The sequence below is a fragment of the Pseudopodoces humilis genome, chromosome 7 (assembly GCF_049639895.1).
Source record: "Pseudopodoces humilis isolate 2021_Gansu_Grassland_sample_001 chromosome 7, ASM4963989v1, whole genome shotgun sequence".
Lineage (NCBI taxonomy): Eukaryota > Metazoa > Chordata > Aves > Passeriformes > Paridae > Pseudopodoces > Pseudopodoces humilis.
The window spans coordinates 54902043-54921183 of record NC_142206.1 but is presented as its reverse complement, the minus strand read 5'-3'; the positions used below and the strand labels follow the sequence as shown (position 1 = coordinate 54921183).

At 43.0% G+C, this 19141-nt stretch overlaps 1 protein-coding gene across 1 annotated transcript; it reads right to left on the bottom strand.

Moving 5' to 3' along the window:
• Nucleotides 1-1180: 1180 nt before the first annotated feature.
• On the bottom strand, nt 1181-14953 carry PLD4 (phospholipase D family member 4). Its single transcript, XM_014249698.2, has 11 exons — nt 14814-14953; nt 11834-11923; nt 9479-9714; nt 8635-8818; nt 8214-8334; nt 7737-7864; nt 7366-7566; nt 6806-6945; nt 4156-4321; nt 3023-3119; nt 1181-1778 (listed from the first exon to the last, which is right to left on the bottom strand). Exons 1-11 carry the CDS (start codon nt 14814-14816, stop codon nt 1561-1563), a joined length of 1584 nt encoding a protein of 527 aa, XP_014105173.1. The 5' UTR covers nt 14817-14953; the 3' UTR covers nt 1181-1560.
• Nucleotides 14954-19141: the final 4188 nt, after the last annotated feature.

Genomic DNA, 19141 nt, shown 5'->3' with positions numbered 1-19141 from the left:
CTCCCCATATGTAGAGGAAAGCCAACAGTGATGTCAGTAGAGAAAATAGAAGAGCACTCTCCTGAGTGTCTATTTTTCTTTTATAAGCCAAACCTTAACCCATCTGAGGTTTTTATGGTGATAAGAAAATTCTGACAGCTTGTCCAGAAACTCTGTCCCACTGAACAACTAATCCAGCACTGTCAGATTTGAGCTCACAAGTAGAAGAGAAAATATTCTTCTTTTTCCTGCAATATCTGTCCTGGCCAAAGGAGAAAAACACAGCTTGGAGTGCCATCTAGAGGAATGCACTCCTCTACAGAAAACTGATTTGTTGGTTGAAGATGTAATGTCTCATCAAGATTTTAAAGCTAACTCTAGTAAGGAAATAGGGGATGAGAGCATGAAAAGCGCCTGCATGTTCCTCCATATTTTGGCATGTATGTGAATACTCCCAAAATTCCAGTGATATCTGAACATGTAACTACATGTCTTAAAAAACTGCCACAGTAACAAGAAACATTGATTTGTAATGATGGATAAGATACTCCAAGGAATCTTGGAAGTGTCCGAAGAGATAGCTGAGGAGCAGCCTGGAAACCAAAAAGTGGAACATTGATGGGGGTCACCTCTAAAAGTCCTTATTTGTGTGGGGATTTTTGTGTATGCACAGCCCTGGCAAGGCTGATGGAGCATCCAGCCACTCACAGCACTCACAGCTGGAGCACTGCTCTCCTTTCCTGTCACTTCAGAAAGTCTTCCAGGGCAGAGCTGTGGTGGATACAGATATCAGGCACCAGGTGACTCAGCTGTGGTCCCTGAGTGACTGCAGGAGGAAAGGCAGCCCAGAGACACAACACTGCTCAGGGTCAGCACCAGGGCAGTCCAGAAGGAGTGAGGAGGATCTCCAAGCACTGCCCTCAGTGCAGGTGGGATGTCCTAGCCTCAAGAGCACCCATGTAGCAGCTTTGCCCTGCTTCCCTGTCCTGCTTGATGCCCAGACACCCAGACATCCAAACATCCCCAGGCACTTGGGGTTCCAAAGCAGCTAAGTTGGAAACTGGCCCCAAGGTTTAAATCCCAGGCATTTATCTCTACCAGCTAGCCTCAACACTTAGGTATTTCCCTGTATCTCTAATTTCTAAATGCTCTTAAGAATCTGCCCTTGCTATTGTAGTTGATGACATACATGGCTCAAATGTTAAGGTGGCCAGGAATTTATTAAAAATGTTTAAACACATGTAAGCAAACACTGTTAATGGAACATTTAGGTTGAAATACATGGTTTCCAAAGATAAAATAGCACAGCAATAATGATCTGTGTCTCTGATGTTTGCTTTAATGCCAGACAGCTTGTCATACAACATACCTGCAGTGAGGTAAGCACACAAAAAAAATCAAACATCACACATTGACTAATGGTTTTGCAGGTAGAGTCAACTACCAGAAATTCTTATGTCCTCAATGTGGATGCCACAAGAAAGTGATTTCTCTGGCAAAGACAAATAGAAGAGAGTTCCTTGATTTGCACATGAACAAGATCCAAATAACTTTTTTTTGTTTTTATTTTAAATGTACATTTCAATTCACTTCAGGGTCTGCCTCCCAGTTACAGTCTTTCTGTCCCTGCACATCTTCCAGATCCACCGCGTATTTGGAATTCCAGTCTCGATCAAAAAGCTCTTTCAGCTGCTCCTGGATAGGTTGTTGCCTACTTTGCAGGTTGGTCGAATTCTGTTTGATAATTAGTCCCACACCAGCTGTATCAGTGAAATAGTTTTCTGACCAATTGGAAGTCCCTATGCAATGGAAAAGTAGCTGATTAGAAATGGTTCATTTCCCAGTGTTCTGTTTGATCTCTGGGCTTTGTTGACTTGCTCTATGACTGCAAATCTCATTAGGACCAAAGAGGCAGCAAAAATCAGGTCACCCCCTTCTCATGACAGATCTCAGGTTTTGAAAACTTGGTATTAACTGCAACCCTGAAGGTTCATAACCTTCTGATTCATTACAGCCTGTGACAGAATGCACAAATCTACTCATAAACATGGTAATAAAGTGCAATATTTGAGTATTAAGAGGGATAAAAGACAGTGTTTGACATGGGTTTCTGTGTTTAAAGAAAAAAGTCTTTAATAGTCTTAATTCTTTTCACTTTTTAAAGGAAAACAAAAGGAGAAACTGGACTCTTGATCAATAAACCCTTGGGAGCTGTTCTGAGCTTGACATGTAAAGCCTGCTTCTAAACCAGGCAAAGCTGGGAATCCAGCTGCAGACATTGTCTAGGGCTCTCTCCAAAGCTACCCCAATTCAGAAAATCAAGCACTGTGAAAAAATACACATTTCATCACTTACGCACTTCCCCTCGTGATCGCCTTAGCCAGAAAAAACTGTCAATTCCCAGAAGGTGCTTAGGCATGAAAACAAATTATCTGCATATATGCCTTCAAGTATAAAACAAGTTATTAAAGTATTGAAGGCAATTGGAGCTGTAAACCCTCAGCCAGCTGGAAGATCAGGCTATTTGCTGGTGTGTATTGCTGGGAGGATGCACTTTCGCATCCCCTTTTTTGAGGGTTCCTAATAAGAGAGTGAAACGCAAACACCATCCTGGCTTTCAGGAACAGCACACAGTTGACATTACTGTTTTCTCATTTCCTAGAGTTCTGTTCAGCAAACAGTGCATAGAATTAATTCCTCCCAGCAGTTCCTTTTTATTAAAGCACGATAATGTTACGTACTGGAGCACCAGCTATCGCTGTGTCGCTCTGAGCACACAGGCTGTGAAATTCCCACTGCTTGAAATTGTCACAGGCTGTGCACTCAGCCTTGTCATGCTCTGTTCTAATGGTTCACAATCATATGAAATAATCTCTTACTGAACTTGACCTACATTACCATCTCCACATCTGTACCTCTTTACCTAGGACAGACTTTGCTTTATATGGCAAAATGAGGTATTTTTTGGTATTGCAGCTGATCCTATCTCAGTCTCAGACCAGTAGATCTGGAGATAAAGTATTTGGAATGATGGAATACATACCAATGTAGGCTACTTTATCAGTGACCATGTATTTGTTGTGATTCACTCTCCCATGAGGAATGTTTGTATGATTCAGAACGGGAACAATGAAGAGTTTCTGGAGGGAGAAAAATTAAAAATATTAACACAAATACTAGGGTGAAGAACAGACTTCATGATAGGCTAGTGCATGTTTTCTATAGTTTCAAAGAATAGAGGAGTATGGGAAGAACAGAGGAGAACATACTGCACTCTGTAATTGAATAGACCATAGAAGAGATTTTATTCCTATCCAAGAAAACTAGCAAATAATACTTCCACTATACATAAACTGGATAAGCAATTGAGATCAGATACAGATAATGTTTGCCTCACAATGTTCCATTAGTGGCACAGCTATTATCATTACAGGGCAGACAATTAAATGCAGTTTTAGGCAGCTGTTTAATAGATCTGCATTTCCCACTGATTGCTGCTCTTATTTTGTGCGAGAATGGGCTGATCACAGACACGAGGGGTACTGCAGGCAACTATAATGCCTAACTTTTTGTGTTAACTCCTACCATGTACATTTCTCCTACAATCTATATTTCCCTTTATATTTCTTTTTTTCTGAAACTCATTCCTCCTACTGTGATATCTCTCTGTTGTGATTACTGGATCATGTTGGGAGCATCCACACCATCCCCACTCCACTTGATGCATTCCAGCCTAATGCCTTTGGCCTGAGTGCAATATTTGGTGTTCAAGAATAGATCTATATGTATAGGCAGACAGCAGAGTTTTAAAAAACTGATAGCAATTAGACTGATTTAACATATTCCATGCAGGAAAAGGTCTCTGAGAGGAGCACTAAGTTATTATATGAATTGTTAACTGTTATGGTGCTCGGCAAAAGCAACTGCCAGGATAATGTCTCAAGTGCCACAGCCAGGCACATACCTGATATCACTAGTAGCTTGAAAAAGCTGCTTCCTCAAAGATTATTTATTAAGCCTTATTTTCACAAAAATGGGAAGCAGTGACTGCAAAAACAGACAACCCACTTCTCCAAAAGCTAATATCTGTACACACAAACAGCAGCCAAGTCTCAAAAATCAGTGTGGCGCCTTATCCTCAAGCTGTCTTTCCAAAATCAGCTTTCTTATTCATACCACGTCAACACTGATGTAGACATGTGGGTTGTTGAGAGCACGCAGGGATCTCAGATAGTGGAGCATGGCTGGGTCAGTGTATGCCCAGCAGCTGACCAGAAGCCGGACTTGCACTCTGTGGTTGAAAGCCGCACGTCTCAGGGCGTTGTCAATGGCCGGCCAGTATCTGCAGGAAAGGAGGTGTGTGCAAGAAGGGATATATATTATTTAAACAGTTCACTAGGAAGCTGTGATGTTAAACTGAGACTATGAGTGATGGTGCACAGATGGGATTTCTGATGTCTAGTAAGTGAAGCACTTGTGGCTTCCCTGGAGGTACAAAAAAGGTTTCTGCCTTCGACCAAGTCCGTTCTTTTCACAGAATGTGTTTTGGGACCTCCAGACTCTGCCAAATTGGGGTGAAATTCATCCAAAAGCTTAAAGCTAAGTAAAGTGCACATCCACAGATACATGCACAGCATGGTGCCACCATGCTCATCTCCTTAGGGAACCAAAGAAAACAATAGCAACTCCAGGGCAAAGCCAGTTCATACAGCACAGAGTTAAAAGGGCAATGCAGAGCCCAGAGAAAAGTCTAAGAACCGTCTTTCAGAATATGTTTTTTTCAGGCCCCTGGAGACTGTTTCAAGTGTCTGCAGTGGTCTTGTGCCATCAGCCAGCCTGGGCAGACTCTATCCCTCCCCACCCCTCCCTGTCCTCATTGTGTGTGTCCAAGGTAATGGACACAGCTGTGCTCTCCATGTTCCCTGAACATGTTCCCTGAACATGGGAAAATCTGTTTTCCTGACACTTGTGTTGACAGTAGCTATGAGGAACATTTTTAACATCCTTCACCCAGCTACACAACACTAAGAGCTGGACAATGTGCATCCCAGGGCTGGTAACTCCAAACACCCACATGGCATTTTCATTCCACAGATATTAACAAATGCTGCACAGAGGGAAATCAGCATGTTTACTACAGTTTGGTGGGCTGATACAGAGAGAGGTCCAGCATTTGCTCACAGTCCCATGAGCAATGATGAATTAATTTGCCTAATTTAATCCTTTTGGTTTTATATACAAAAGCCTGAATTCTCTAATCCTCCCCTGTGCATCATCCTATTGCAATCAATGGCCTGACTCAGGTCTGTGGCTCAGGCTTGACTTACAGATCCCGAAAAGCTTGGAAAATCATGCTATTTGAAATGTAATTTTTGAATGGTTTAATTTTTTTAAATATATCAGTTTCTAGTTGATTAACACTCAGGGATTAGACAGCAGCTTTGTTCCCTCTGCCTCAGCTGCTGGAGGAGCCTAACCTGAACTAATCAGCTTCAATTCATGGCACTACAGCTGGTTGCTGTGGAGATAGCCCGAGGCCCTGCACCACTTTCCCTGGGCCTTTCAAACTCTTGTTTGCATCTGATCAGTCCTAGATGTCACAAACTGTGGATTAAGCTTTCAGATGAAGAATAAGGAGTATTAATGCATTCAATCCTAAGGGGAAAAAGAGACTTTCTGGGAATATACTCTTGGCTAAAATCAGAAGATGAGAAACCCAGAGACTCAACTATACTACATAGAAACCAAAAATCCTCTGAGCTGTTTGATTTATTAAATATATCCTCCAAGCAGAAGCTAGTTTCAAGATTTTGTTTCTTGGACAGTAGAATTATCTGTGTCTCTCTATTATCCTAAAATCTTCCCCATAACACACCTATGCCCCTGCTGAACAACAGAGGCTTTACCCATTTATGACAGAGGACATAAGGCATGGTATCATTCTGACTAAATGGCAGCCTAAAGCTTACACTGTTCAACAAGCCATGTTGTACAGAATTCTTTCACTTGAGCTTTCTCAGATTATTTAGATGGTTGGAAAACTCAGAAATGTTTTAAGCAGATAATTCAGAGCACTTGGTTGCATGTAAACATCCTAATTCGAGCATATCTAAGAGGATTTGGGAGTCTTAGTGCTGCCCCATGCCTGACCAACTTTCTGTGGTGTTCAGGGTTGGGTTGATGTGCATAGTTCTGCTGTGACCTTGGGCAGTGTCTGGGACCATGGCAGTGGTTCACCACACACAGGCTCATGGCCAGGCTGGATGGGGTTTGAGCAGCCTGGTCTAGTGAAAGGTGACCCTGCCCGTGGCACAGGAGGGGAGGAATGAGATGGTCTGTAATCCAAACCATTCTATGACTCTGTGATTACTCCAGATCACCACTTTTCTCTGAAGCTGCTGCTGGAACTTAGATGGAATTATTAAAACAACAACAAAAAAGCCCACAACAACAACAACCAGAAAAACACCTACACCCAAACAAAAAACCCCAAAAGTTTATTTTAGAGGCTGTTCCAGCTCTCACTGCAAAGGTCAGGACAGTCAAGAGCCACCCTCTAAACTATCTGTCAAGTTCATCAAGCAGGAAACAGAGCAGCAAGTCAAGATTCTTCAGAAGTAAAGGCACAACTCCCTGGCACAACTTTTCCATTTCCTCTCATCCTGTCCCTTGGGACCTGAGAGGCACAGTCTAGGGGATGGTTGTGAATGCAGAGCAAAGCCTCAATTCTTTCCACTCTGAATATTTTCATTGCAGAAGGAGGGGGATCACATATTTTTTCTTTAAATAGTACAAGTAACTGATCTGCTCAGGATTAAAGTTGTACCTTTTTGGAAGGACAAAACGGCTGGTAGGGAAATATTCCATAACAGAAACATAGACAAACTTCTGTGCCTGGCTGATAATACTGAGTATGGCATAGAGGTCATGGGTGCGACCTTCTGGACAAAATGCTGGAGGGGAAGCCTGTAAAAAAAACCAAAAAACAACCACATAGCTAAGCGATTTTATTTTTATTTTCCTCTCAGACTGCAATTCATTTATGTTTAAATCTGTCTAGTTTTCATTAAAATATTACAAAGCACTTGAGATGGACCACCATCTTTCCTCATGCTTTCCATATCCTTCTGGGTCAGATAATTACTGATATATTGAGCCTACAGGTGATTAGAAGAGACCTGCACACTATTCCTGCCATACAATTTGACAGCTAATGCTGGGTTTATCCCTGTTATGTCCCTATTCTTTGAATAGTTCTAGAGAAACCTAAGGAACAAAATCTTATCCACCTGGAACACAAGCAGCTGAGGAGGACTGCTGAAGAAACTTTCCCGCTCAATCCTTAAATAGTTTACAATCTGTCATGTTGTTTTCAAACATACTTACAGAAAAATAGGTTTCTGTCAAGATTCCATTGAATTCTACTTCCAGAGGCCGATGATTGTTAATGTGGGTAGAATAATTAACAGGCCAAGGGAATGGGATGGTAGAGTTAGGATATCCAACATCCCAGTAGGTACTAAATGTTTTCCAGAGGTCTTTGGCCAGACAGCTGCAGTTATACATCACAGCACCAAACTCTTTCACCTGCAAAGAGAGCAAGCTGTGTCACAGCCCCAGAATGAGTCACCTCCAGGGCTTTCTTTGCTGTTTCTTCTGCTTTGACAATATTTTACATCATTACAATTTTTTTATCTTTTATCTGCTAGAACATGAATTTTCCCCCAGATTTTTGAATATGTAGCAGCAGAGGTTACCTGAGATAAAGATCTCCAGTCCATGTTTGCACTACCAATATATATGTGTTTCATGTCTACTATCCAGAATTTGCTATGCAACACTCCTCCTGTCAAACGTCCAAAATCAATCTTTTTCACATGAGCCCCTGAAGAAAGATGGGGAGGGGAAAAAAGAGTTTAGATGTAGCATGGAGATGGTTCCTCAACAGCCAGAACACATCTGCATGTCTGACTTTTGCAGGCAGTAACAACTACCAAAATTCATAAGCACACATTCCTGGGAACACAGTAACTTGAAATAAAATATTCAAAATGTGAAGTTTCAGAAAATCCTAAAGAGCATGGAAACACAGAAAGAAAGCGTGAACTAGTGAGCAGACGGTGCTGTGAATCCATGTAAGCACCACACTAGAACAGGCCTTGGAGAAACAGTTTCCCCAGATGCCTTTTTGCGATACAGAAGCTCTGAATGGATCACTGAAGGGAAATAATTACCTTTTTTCTCTAAAAGCTCAAGGTCTGTTGATTTTGTAGCCAGAGTTGGTGAACTTGCTGCAATATACAAAGAGACATTCTCTGCGAGTAACCTCTCAAACCTCTGCAGAATATCTTCACCCTGTATGGCACATCGGTATTTTTTATATTTTGTTACAGAAAGCGTAGTAAGATACATGCAAATTCAGTGTTATTAATGAGAATCCCAGCACAAGGAAGGTCAGAAATTTCATCCATTTCAGCCTAACTTGACTGAAGGAAGAAAGTTGGAGTGTTGCTTCAGAACAGCATGGAAAACCTTCCTGGATTTGCAGGAGTCATCAAGCAATGTCTCTGGGAGACAGACCACACAGCCAACCTGCCCTCTGCCACATGTACATGAGGAAAAAAGCCACAGTTGTGCTTGTTGATTTTTCATTACCTGCTTAGAGGAGGAGTCGTTGACACTGATATCCTTCCCAGTAAGAGACCAATAGTAAGAAGCCACATAAACTTTTTCCTGGGCTAGATCAAGCAGTCTCATCCAGGCTTGGTACAAGGGTTTGGCTGCGGTGCTGTTTATCTCGAAGGGTAAGTCATAAGGAACATTTTCCACAAGTTCAAAGCTGCAATGGCAATTTTGTATTGTGAAGCAAGTGACTGTGAGCCCAACAGGACACCAAGCACCTCTCAGGCCACACAGCTGGCCCTGCTGGGTGTCAACCTCCACAGCAAACAAGATGAGCTGGACAAACAGGCTGGGAGTGCTTTCTACCCCTAATTTTTATAGCCAGGTTTATACTGTTCTACAGTGGCCTCTCAAATTCAGCAGAATGGTTTCTCAGTAGCCATGCTGAGCTTTTTATTTTGCCATGCCTATGATATGGAGAAAAGCAAACCCCCATAACTGGATGTTGCTTGGGTACCCTCTTCACCCTCTCCCAACACAGACATTCCCTGCCCCTCCAGCCTCTGAGAAAGGCTGCTCTGCCAGCTGGTCACTCTGCTGACACAAAAGGAGGATGGCTGGAGGTGCCAGAGGAGCAACCAAGCTGAGATGGACATACAAGTGCAGGACTGTGAGAGGAGCTGTGACACTGCCCCTCACAGCAGGCAACTACCAAATACCCAGAGCCTAAACAGCACCCCCACTCTTCCCAAATTAGCGTGCTTCATCACTTATGATAGAGTGGGAAGAGAATAAAACCCATCCTGACATTATAAATACTGCAACTATTTCTCCATCTGGTGATGGCTTTTCCGTGTGCCATCTAAACCTGACTCACCTGCAGGAGTCATTGGACCTCTTGGTGCCCTCCTCAGTTATTGTGGCTCTTGGCAGGTCTCTGTAGAGTCCTTCTTCCTCTGGGAGGTCTCTGTAGAGTCCTTCTTCCTCCTCCACCTTTCTGTAAATGCTGACAACTGCTGCTTCTTCGTTAGCATCAGCTGTGCTGTCCACACTCATGAAGTAAACAGCCATCAGTACAAGACCAAGCGTCAAAATTGCCCCTAAGATCTGAAACTAGAACAGAACCCACAGAGAAGATTTAAGTGATCACCAAGATAACCAGCTAATGGATGATTACCTGTGAATAAATCAGAGTCTTTGAATAGCAGATCTGTTTGCAGCTACTGCCAGACATTGTTCTTAGATGCAGCACTGAAAGTGAGGAACAACTGTTCAAGGTCTGCTTGGACAGGGCAGAGAAACCTGATCTAGTTGAATATGTCCCTTCTCTCTGCAGGGAGGTTGGACTAGATGACCTTCAAAAGGTCCCTTTAAACTTAAATGAGGTGCAGAGAAAAAGACCAAAACTTGCCAAAATTATTCACACTGAAATCCCAAAATCAGGGAAGAAAAGTGAACAAAGAGACAGGAGAAGAAATTGAAGAAATGAAATCCTAAAAAACAAAAGAGAAAATTCTAAAACTAAGTGAAAACAATACAAGTCAATGGGATGACATGAAGTGCAGGAAATGGACCAAATCTTGCCCAATTGATCCTCATAGAAATGTCAAGATTTCATTCCCTTTCCTGAAAGGAAGGTAATGAAGTCTTGAAATCAGAGAACCAAATGGAACAAACACTTTTGAAAGGTGATATAATCAAATAAAGTTTGGAATTTTGGAAAAAAAAAAAAAAGAAAAAATTTGGAAATGGAAATATGTTGGTTTATGTGAATACCATTATTTTAGCTCCATTTTTTTATTTAATATTTTTGTGCAACATATCAATCCCTTGTTTTTTTCCCAAATTGTGTGATTAATTTGACATTGATTAGCTTTATTTTAGCACAGGACCAATGGATGTTCAACCAAATTTCTACCAAAATCAAAATGAGGCAATTCCTAACACAAGATTAGCTGTGGGATTAAACCAAGCATTACCATTAAAAAGGAGGTTTGTGCTGTCAGGGCTGTAAAAACGGTTCAGAAAGTGTCAGAGGGAGAAAGATACTTTGTGGTTTCTGAACACGTTCTGGTTTTGTCTTAAACCTCCCTTAACTGAAACTACACAAATCTCATTTATCCATGTGAACTGTTTTCCCATGTCATTCTAGGGTGGTAAGTTAGTTTCATTTCCCTTTTGCTGCACTTTCATTTATTTTCCTGAATGTAGATGGAAAAAAAAAAAAGTAGCCTGGTTACCTGGTGGCTTCAGATCTGCAGTCCAGCCACTCACATGCTGAAAATTATAGCACCAGGCTCTAAATGCTGCCCTTTACTGAGCAGGAAAAGACAGACAGCCATACATGTAGATATATTTTCCCCCCATTATCATGTCTGGCTCCCCATGGCAGTTCTTGGGAGCTGGAGCCATCCACCAGCCCATGATAGGCAACACCCACTTGAGAGCTGAGCTTCTGAGCTTCCAGGCAGGAGAACCGAGTCTGAGGTGGTCATGAGGCTGTAGCCATAAATCTGAGCTCCCAAAAGGGCACATGGGAAAACCACACAGAAACCACTTGCCTCTGAAAGTTTCTGTTTCAGTTTCTATGTGGATAACGTTTATTGCTTTTAATTTTCTCTGTTTTTCTTAAAATCTACCATGCTGATATCGATTTCAGGCAGTGATTTGAATGAAATAATCATTTTTAAACTATCTACTTAAATTTTTGCCCTCTGGCTTGTTCTCCACCTCACCACAACAAAAAAAATCTCACCCATTTTTAACAGTTCTGCATTTCATCACATGAACACATTAGCAGGACTTAAACAGGTTTTAGAAGACATTTCTAAGGAAAGAAATCTATTGTGAAGTCACATCACGGCTGACACCATGCTACTCACTGTGATGTCCAGGCACTCTGGGCACCTGAATAAATGAACAAATGAATACATGAATAAATGCTGTGCCAATGCTGGCAGTGAGGCTGTTTGTACGAGCATGGTTTCCTTGTCCCGAGCCAGACGGAGCTGCAGGATTTATCTCCAAATTACTCCCTCTGGGCAAGGTTTGATCAGTCTACCAGATAAATCAATGAGGGTTTTGTCACTCACTTGTTTACAAATAGGATTGAAACCTACACAGATTTCTAAAATGGCCAATAAAACAATTCTTCTTAACCTGTTATTTCTTTTCAGAAATGTCAACACAATCTCAGCTCCTGTAGGCAAATGTGGTGTATCCCAATAATTACCGTTTTGACGTCTTTTTGATTGTTCACGCCTGATTTCATGTTGGAGGACTCATTAAACATCAGGGATGTTTTCAATGCTTTAATCACAATCTGCAAAACAGAAATGTATGCAAGGGGAAAAATAAAGCTTTATGACAACATTTGTGTACAGCCAATTACAGACAAAAAGTGCAGGTTACTGCCACTGCTTTACACAGTGCTCTGAGGTTTGAGTGTGGATCTGTGCAACATCCTCCCTGAGTTATGGGTCTTGAGTGACATTAACAGATTCCAAAGTGATAGAGAGACATGTAGCCACAGTTTTTTCCCAGTGCTGTTTACAGACAAAAATCCCTGCAGTAATTAATGTGTAAACAACTGCATCACTGCCTCTTCCAGCCATCCTTCAACACCCACTTTTGTCCTATTGCAAGCGAACATATTTGCCAACAAGCAGTAATTAAATGCAGAAGCAGTGGGTGATAGTGTGCAGCATCAGTCTCATCCTGCGTGTGACTCTGTCAGGCTTCTCTCTTCCTGTGCCTGTGAGCTGTCTTCAATGCCAGCGTCTCTTCCAGAAGTGACTCTGTTAAGGGCACAGGAACCAGGCTGAAATAAAAACTCCCCTTCTCTTCTGTTGCGGTCATGACTCTAGAAAATAAGTTATCTTCTTTTCCTTCTCAGGCAGCATTTCTCCAATCTTGTGTTACCACCAGCAGAGGCAACCATAAGAGCAAAAGCCAAAATATGCCAATATGACAGCAGATGGCCAGACAGGGGGAGTGGGCACTTGCCTATTTTACCTTCTCATAAACTTGACACATGCCCAGTGGGTCATGAATCATCCCTGCATTGGCAGAGTTGAATTTACACCACAGGAACCTGATGACACATTTCATTCTCAGAAGCAAGAAGCAGATCCTGGGGCACAGCAGATCTAAGAAGGTGCTACCAGATGATACCACCACCTGCCCAGTCCCTGAAGAACAGCTTCTGCCCCCTGAGCCACTGGGCACTTGTAGCCTGGAGGATGAGCCTGCTGCAGTGTCCTTGGATATGGAGTTGCTCTGTGGGTGGCCACACTCAAGTTTTACGTAGGAAAGATCCTGCCAGACTTGTCCCATGTGTTCACAGCTGTTGTCACCTGAACTGGGTGGGCTTATGGTGTCTGGCCTCCCCCAGCAGCAAAGCAGCATGGCCATACACATTCCCTGCTGCTTCCTGCCCACTCCACCGTTCTGTATGGATGCTGTGGCTGCATGGAACAGGCAGGGGCTGGGCACTGCCCAGACACAGCCACAAAGGCTTCCTGTGGGACTCGACTCACAGGCACTGGTGGGGCTGGACCAAAGAGGTGGAGGGTGTCTTGGAGGACAAGGGAGGTGGCTCTGAAACAGTGACTTGGGGAACACAGAGAGGGATGTGGAAAGGGAGGGCCTGTGGTAAAAGAGCAGACAAGAGAGAATGACAAAGACAGAAAAGGTGGAGGGGGAAGAAAAGGTACAAACACTCCTACTTTAAAAGCATACTGGAGCTGCATAGAAGAAAGCCATATTTCCATTTCAGGACCTGCTTGTTTTATCAGCTGTAATCACCACAGCAGGGCCCACTTCCCAAAGCACTTCTACTCACACTTTTTGCTGTCACTTTTGTTTCCTACCCCAGGCTCAGCTGCAAGCTTTTACATTAGAAATAGTTAAAAATGCTGGCAGGTAAACACCCATTCTTCCAGAGAAATGGAGTGGCTGCCAGCAGTGAAGGACAGTTGGCATTCCCATACCTCTGAAATCCCAGTTCATATTTTTAGCACAATATAAAGACCCACTGTCTTACCCCAAAGAGCTGATAGCCCAAGCAGTTGGGGGTATAACCCACCACACAGAGGAAGGTGTGTGACAGCAACACACATGAGAGGAAGTGGTCGCATTCCAACCCCAAAATCTTATTGAGAAGAAAGGGAAGAGAGAGCAGGAGAGAAGATGTGAAAGATTTGGGTAGGAAAGTGAGTCAAAGGTATTTTAAAGGAGGAGGAGAAAGGCATCGGACAAATAGCAGCAGCCCTTTAGGCTGGGCCAGGAGAGCCACTGAGGGTGCAGGTCACACTCTGGAGTTGTGGCTTTGACACAGCTGTCCCAGTCAGGGCTGGCCCAGAACAAACAGCCACCACGGGTGCTTCTCATCACAGAACTGGAGCTGGAAGGAGTTGCCTTGTCCCTCTGGCTCCCAAAGTCACATCTAGTGACCCAGGCGGTGTCTTGGTGAGAAACTGCAGGTGGCAGTGCTTTTAGAGCCACATGACGGCCTCAGATGGATGGAGTTTACCAGAAACAACTTGTTTCACTTCTCTTTTTCAGCAAAAATTACAAAATGTCTTCCAAAAGCAGCGATTTTCTTAAAATACAAAGGTGAACAGATTTGGTGTGTGCTGTGATAGAATCATCTACCATTCTGTTCAAACAAAGCCCTTCTCGATGTCTTTGACTGGTGGTGGGTTGGAGTCCCACCTGCTGTACAGAAGTTGTGAGAACTGCTTTAAAACAGTTTCGTTTTCAAGAAGGGAAATATCACAGATGCAACCAGAATTCCTAAGAATAATATTGTAGCTAGTCAGCAATTAACTACGTCTCCCTCAAAGCTTTCAGGGCTCTACCAGCTGCCAGTGTCAATGCCTGAAGTTCATCCAAGAGCAATAAATTTAAGCACTACTTAGCACTGCTTCACAGGCTGGGACACCAGCTAATGCCAGTCTGGTGAGTACCCACAAGACACTGAATGTTTATAACATTAAGGTTGCTTTCTCCTTGCCTCTGAAATACCTCTTGGTACCTCATGTCTCCACCAGCAACAAATTGTGTCAGACTTTGACTCTCAAACACAAGAATATGATTTTTCACTATACAAAATCCACCCCAGGAGCTGTTGGAAGTTCCTCAGATGAACAAGGTACATTCATCTCACAGCCACTCCCCAGCTCTCTCAAGATGATGGCAAATGTACTTACCATCCTGGAAGGTCTCCTCCTGTGTGGATGTCCCACTGCACTCTGATGTTACTCCCAGCCTTATGTACAAGAGCTAGTACTCATGCTCTGTCAGCACATTTGTTTAGGGTTCTTCTGGTTTTTTTCCCCTCCTTCTGTGGATCACTTCCTCCTAGACACTGAGTTTTACAATGTGTACTGACTGGGTGCTAAGTTATCATACAGTTGTTGTGACCCAATTCTTAAAACTCCAGGTCCTGATCCTCATGTTGAGGATCATGTATGATCCTCAAGCCATGACTTGGTTGGATGGGGAAGCTCCCACTCAGTGGTGGAAAGTCAGAGTCCAGATCAGCATGAGAGGATACTCACTGTTTGGAAGGACTGCTGAGCTTTGGTTAGCAGCCAAAACACGGCTCTGTTTTCACTGCATTATTCTTGACCAGAAGCTTCATTTTAAGCAGACAAACAAACCCTCCAAAACAACCTCTCTACAAAGTTTTTCTTGAAAGCACTTTCCTGCTCAGTCATGCTTGGACAAACACGAGGGAGCAAGCCAGCTCCTTTGAAACAATGCAGCCCTCATCCTGAACACGTGGTGTTGGAATCTGCAGTGACGCTGTTGAGGGGTTATAGCTGACATTGAGTTTGGGGCAGCTTCTAAGAAATTGTGCCTTCTGTAAAAATCCAAAGGCTGCACTTCAGCTGACACAAATCACTCTGGGAACGCTGCTGTTGTTTTGCAGGCAGCCTCTTATTCCTACTGACCCCAAAGTACCAGAGGAAGGATGCTGCAAGGAGTCAATGGAGAGACAGCTTGGAACACAAGGCTCTAGCACACCTTGTATTAAGCTGCTGAAGACAGGAAAAATAAGGAACCCAAGGATAGGTCTGGTACAACAGAAAGAGGCCTTTCCCTGGGAAGCTGCAAGTGCCATGAGTCCTCTGCTTCCCTCAAGACCAAAATACAAGCATGAACTCAGAGAAGCCCAAAAAATAGTGGAGCGTATAGGACACCTCTCTGCCCAGCTACCTCACTCCTGAATTACTGCTGTGCACAGATCACTTATCATGGGAGCCATCCCAAATCTCTGTCACAACAGGACTTAAAGCAAAGGCTGCTGCTGTCCCTGTAGATCTGGGTTACCAGAAAGTTGGAGGCAGGATCTGCAGACAATGAAAAGAGCTCTGGAAAGCCACCCCTGCTAAAGGTCCAGATCACCCCCAGGAAGTGTCCCTGGCCCTCAGATGACTTCAGAGGCTGAGCATTCCAACTAAATATTTCAGCTAAGCTCCTGCTTGTGTGCAGGACTGAAATCCTGGCATGAACTATGTCAACCTCAGTCACAAAAGCTCCCACTGACTTTGGGATTGAGCCACACAGGCAGCAGCACCTTTTTACAGACTTCAGGATTTGTCATTTATTTCTCCAACATCACAAGTTCAGTTCAAGTGGGTTGTATCAGAGGAAAAGCAGCTTCCAGGAAAAAGACCTGTATTTCTCCTCCTCTTCGTCAGCTCTCTAACCACTTGCAGCTCTGATAAATTCCACTGTCCTCCTCCAGTCCAGCCTGCAAAATCCTGGTTTCCTTCTGCTCATCTGATCTCACATACCAGCCCAACAATTCTGCATTTCTGATCTTACTAACAGTGCTGTAGCTATGACAGTTTCAGGATGGAAGCGGATTTATGGGTAGAATATGGTTCTATTTGACCAATTCATGCAGCTGGGGGAAGGAAACAAAAAAATAGCAAGGTTTAGAGCAAACAGGAAATTTTCTTTATTCTTCCTTTTCCCCGTCTCTCAGACAAGGCGCCTTCTACCAGTTGCTCTGGCTGACTTGCCACCATCCCACACACAGAGTAAATTCATCTCTTGCTGTATGGCTGGGTGGCACTCTGTGGTTAACATGTTCCCTCTGAAAGTCATGCCTCATCCAGTTTGTTATAGATGCATTAAAAGATAGAGTGAAAGAGCTTTTTCTGCCTGTGTGGGAGGTTTGCTAAGAAGAAACTGCCAGTTTAACACATTCTCACCTCTGAAAGCTAATTATAGACAAAAACATCAGTACCACTGCAGAGATTACTACAAAACTACACTTTCTGTTTCATGAGAACAAGGCTGGGCTCCAAATACCAACAGCTGACAGAAGGATGGGAGGCAGAAACAGCCAAGGTCTGTACATTTGAGAAGAAAAATGCTCTATTTATACTTTGTGCCATAAGATTGTATACTTAAATTAGCTGGGGAGGGGGGACCCAAAGAAGTTATTTCAAGTTTAGAACTGGGAAGTGATTCAGATGACAAGCCTAGGGAAAATTTCAAAGTCTGAATAAAATTGTGATTTGTTTGGAAGTATTTTTAAAGATTTACTCAGTTTCCACTGATTCAGTAAATTCACTAAGATATCTGACCATGGACTTGAAACATTTAACTTGAAATATTTAGCTCACTTGGAATAATGTTATTCAGCCTAAAATTAAATACTAAAGCCTGCCAGCCATGTTTTGTTTGGAAAAATATTTCAATTGCAAACAAATAAAGCCATGAATATATAGTGCAAGAGAGTTCTTCACTGTCTCTGTCTTGTCACTCGCTGTCTTGTCACTCACCCTCCAGTCACACCTGGGAAAGATGACTTGCAACTATTAGGAAAATACTTCAGTGTGTGTTGGTGTTGAATGTATTTTGTATTATAAAAATTTTATTCCTTCTCTTCTCTCTGTGGTTATTGCTTTTGCTGAAACCAAACTTCACCCATGCCTCTGGATCTCCTCTTGTCTGGGAAGTGCGAGGTGGATGCTCTATTTTGAGGTTTTTGCTGGTTTTTTTCCCTTCCTCTGATTTGAATGTTGACAGAAGCATTTAATGTTGAACAAACCCAGCTCTTTTGGCAAGAACAGTATTTCCAATATTTCTGTTTAGAGGTAAAAAGGCTAAATCAGGGTAGAGTGCTACTTTCTTATATTTGTTGGTCTTGGCTTCGGTTGCTCAGCCCACATCAATCACAGAGCTCAGCAGCCAATCCACCAAAATAAAACCCCTTTCCTAGGGAACTGCACAGGTGAGCTCCTGTGTGCTGGTGCTGAGTCTTTGCAGGGTTACATCCAAAAGGTGCTCCATTAGGGAAAGCAACACCCCTGCAGGCAAACTGCTCACTGCTGCTCCACACCAACCCCATCTCACCAGCTGAGACCAGCAGGGCTTCGCTCTTCAGCAGCCCATGGATGTCCTTGCTGAGAAAGACACGGTGCCCTCCCACCATCACATGGGCAGAACCCAGCAGGTGAGGGTCTACCCCTGGATCTTCACACAACATCCAAAAAAAGAGAACCTGTCTCCTCCGAAGAATTAAAAGTTTTGTTTTGAGAAGGGATCCTGAAACCCTGCTCAAGGCAAAGCATTCTGATGTTCCCTGCTATGTACACGTGGAAAAACAGGCTTTATTTCCCAAAGCAGCTGAGGATGTTGGAAGCCAAACTTGCAGCTGAAGGCTCAGCAGGAAGGTGCACAGAGGAGATCATTACTTTTCCCATCTATCCTTTATTTTTCAATTCTAGCAGCTTTCATTTTGTTGCAAATAGTTTTGGCTACAGTTCCGCTGCCTCTTATGTTTACTCAGTCAAACCATTAAAAATTAATGAAGTGGGTGCACTATTGATTTCAGAAGGGCCCTTTGCACAGCATCCCAACTCAAACACTGCTCCTGTCAGGGAAATCTGGGGAGAGGCAATATTGTTAGTGTGTAATCCAGCCCTGCACTGTAGACAACACAGAAAACCTCTGCAGACACAGCACATGAACTAAGCTTCAAAAGGCTTTTTAAGAGAGGCTAAGATTTATTACTTTTTTTAAACACAAAATCCCCCCCTAAAACTTTTAAGTGTAAAAGATTTCCATGTTCAAGTACCTAATGGAAAGGTAAGCAGGGATGGAAAATCTCCCAGTGCTTCTAGTTAGGGACTAGTATTTTCTTCCTCTTCCCGTGTGTTACTGCTGGCAAACAATGCCATGTTTCATCAGCTGCACGTGTTCTGCTTCCTACAGGAGCTGTGCTAATGCAGAGTCCCACGTGGCACCAGGCAGGGTGGGGGAGGCTGAAGGCAGTGCAGAGAAGGAGGAATTAACATTATTTCTAAAGTGCCAGGAAGGATGCAAAGCTCAGACAGAAATGCAGGATGGAAGGAGGACACTGGTGGAATGAAGGCAAACATCAAAAAGTATTTCACAGACACATGGACTATATATATAGGTCTTTATATGTCTAGTATATATGTCTGTGAACACAAACTATGTATATATAAACCTTTATATACATCAAAACATTTTGATATTTTCATGGTTTTTT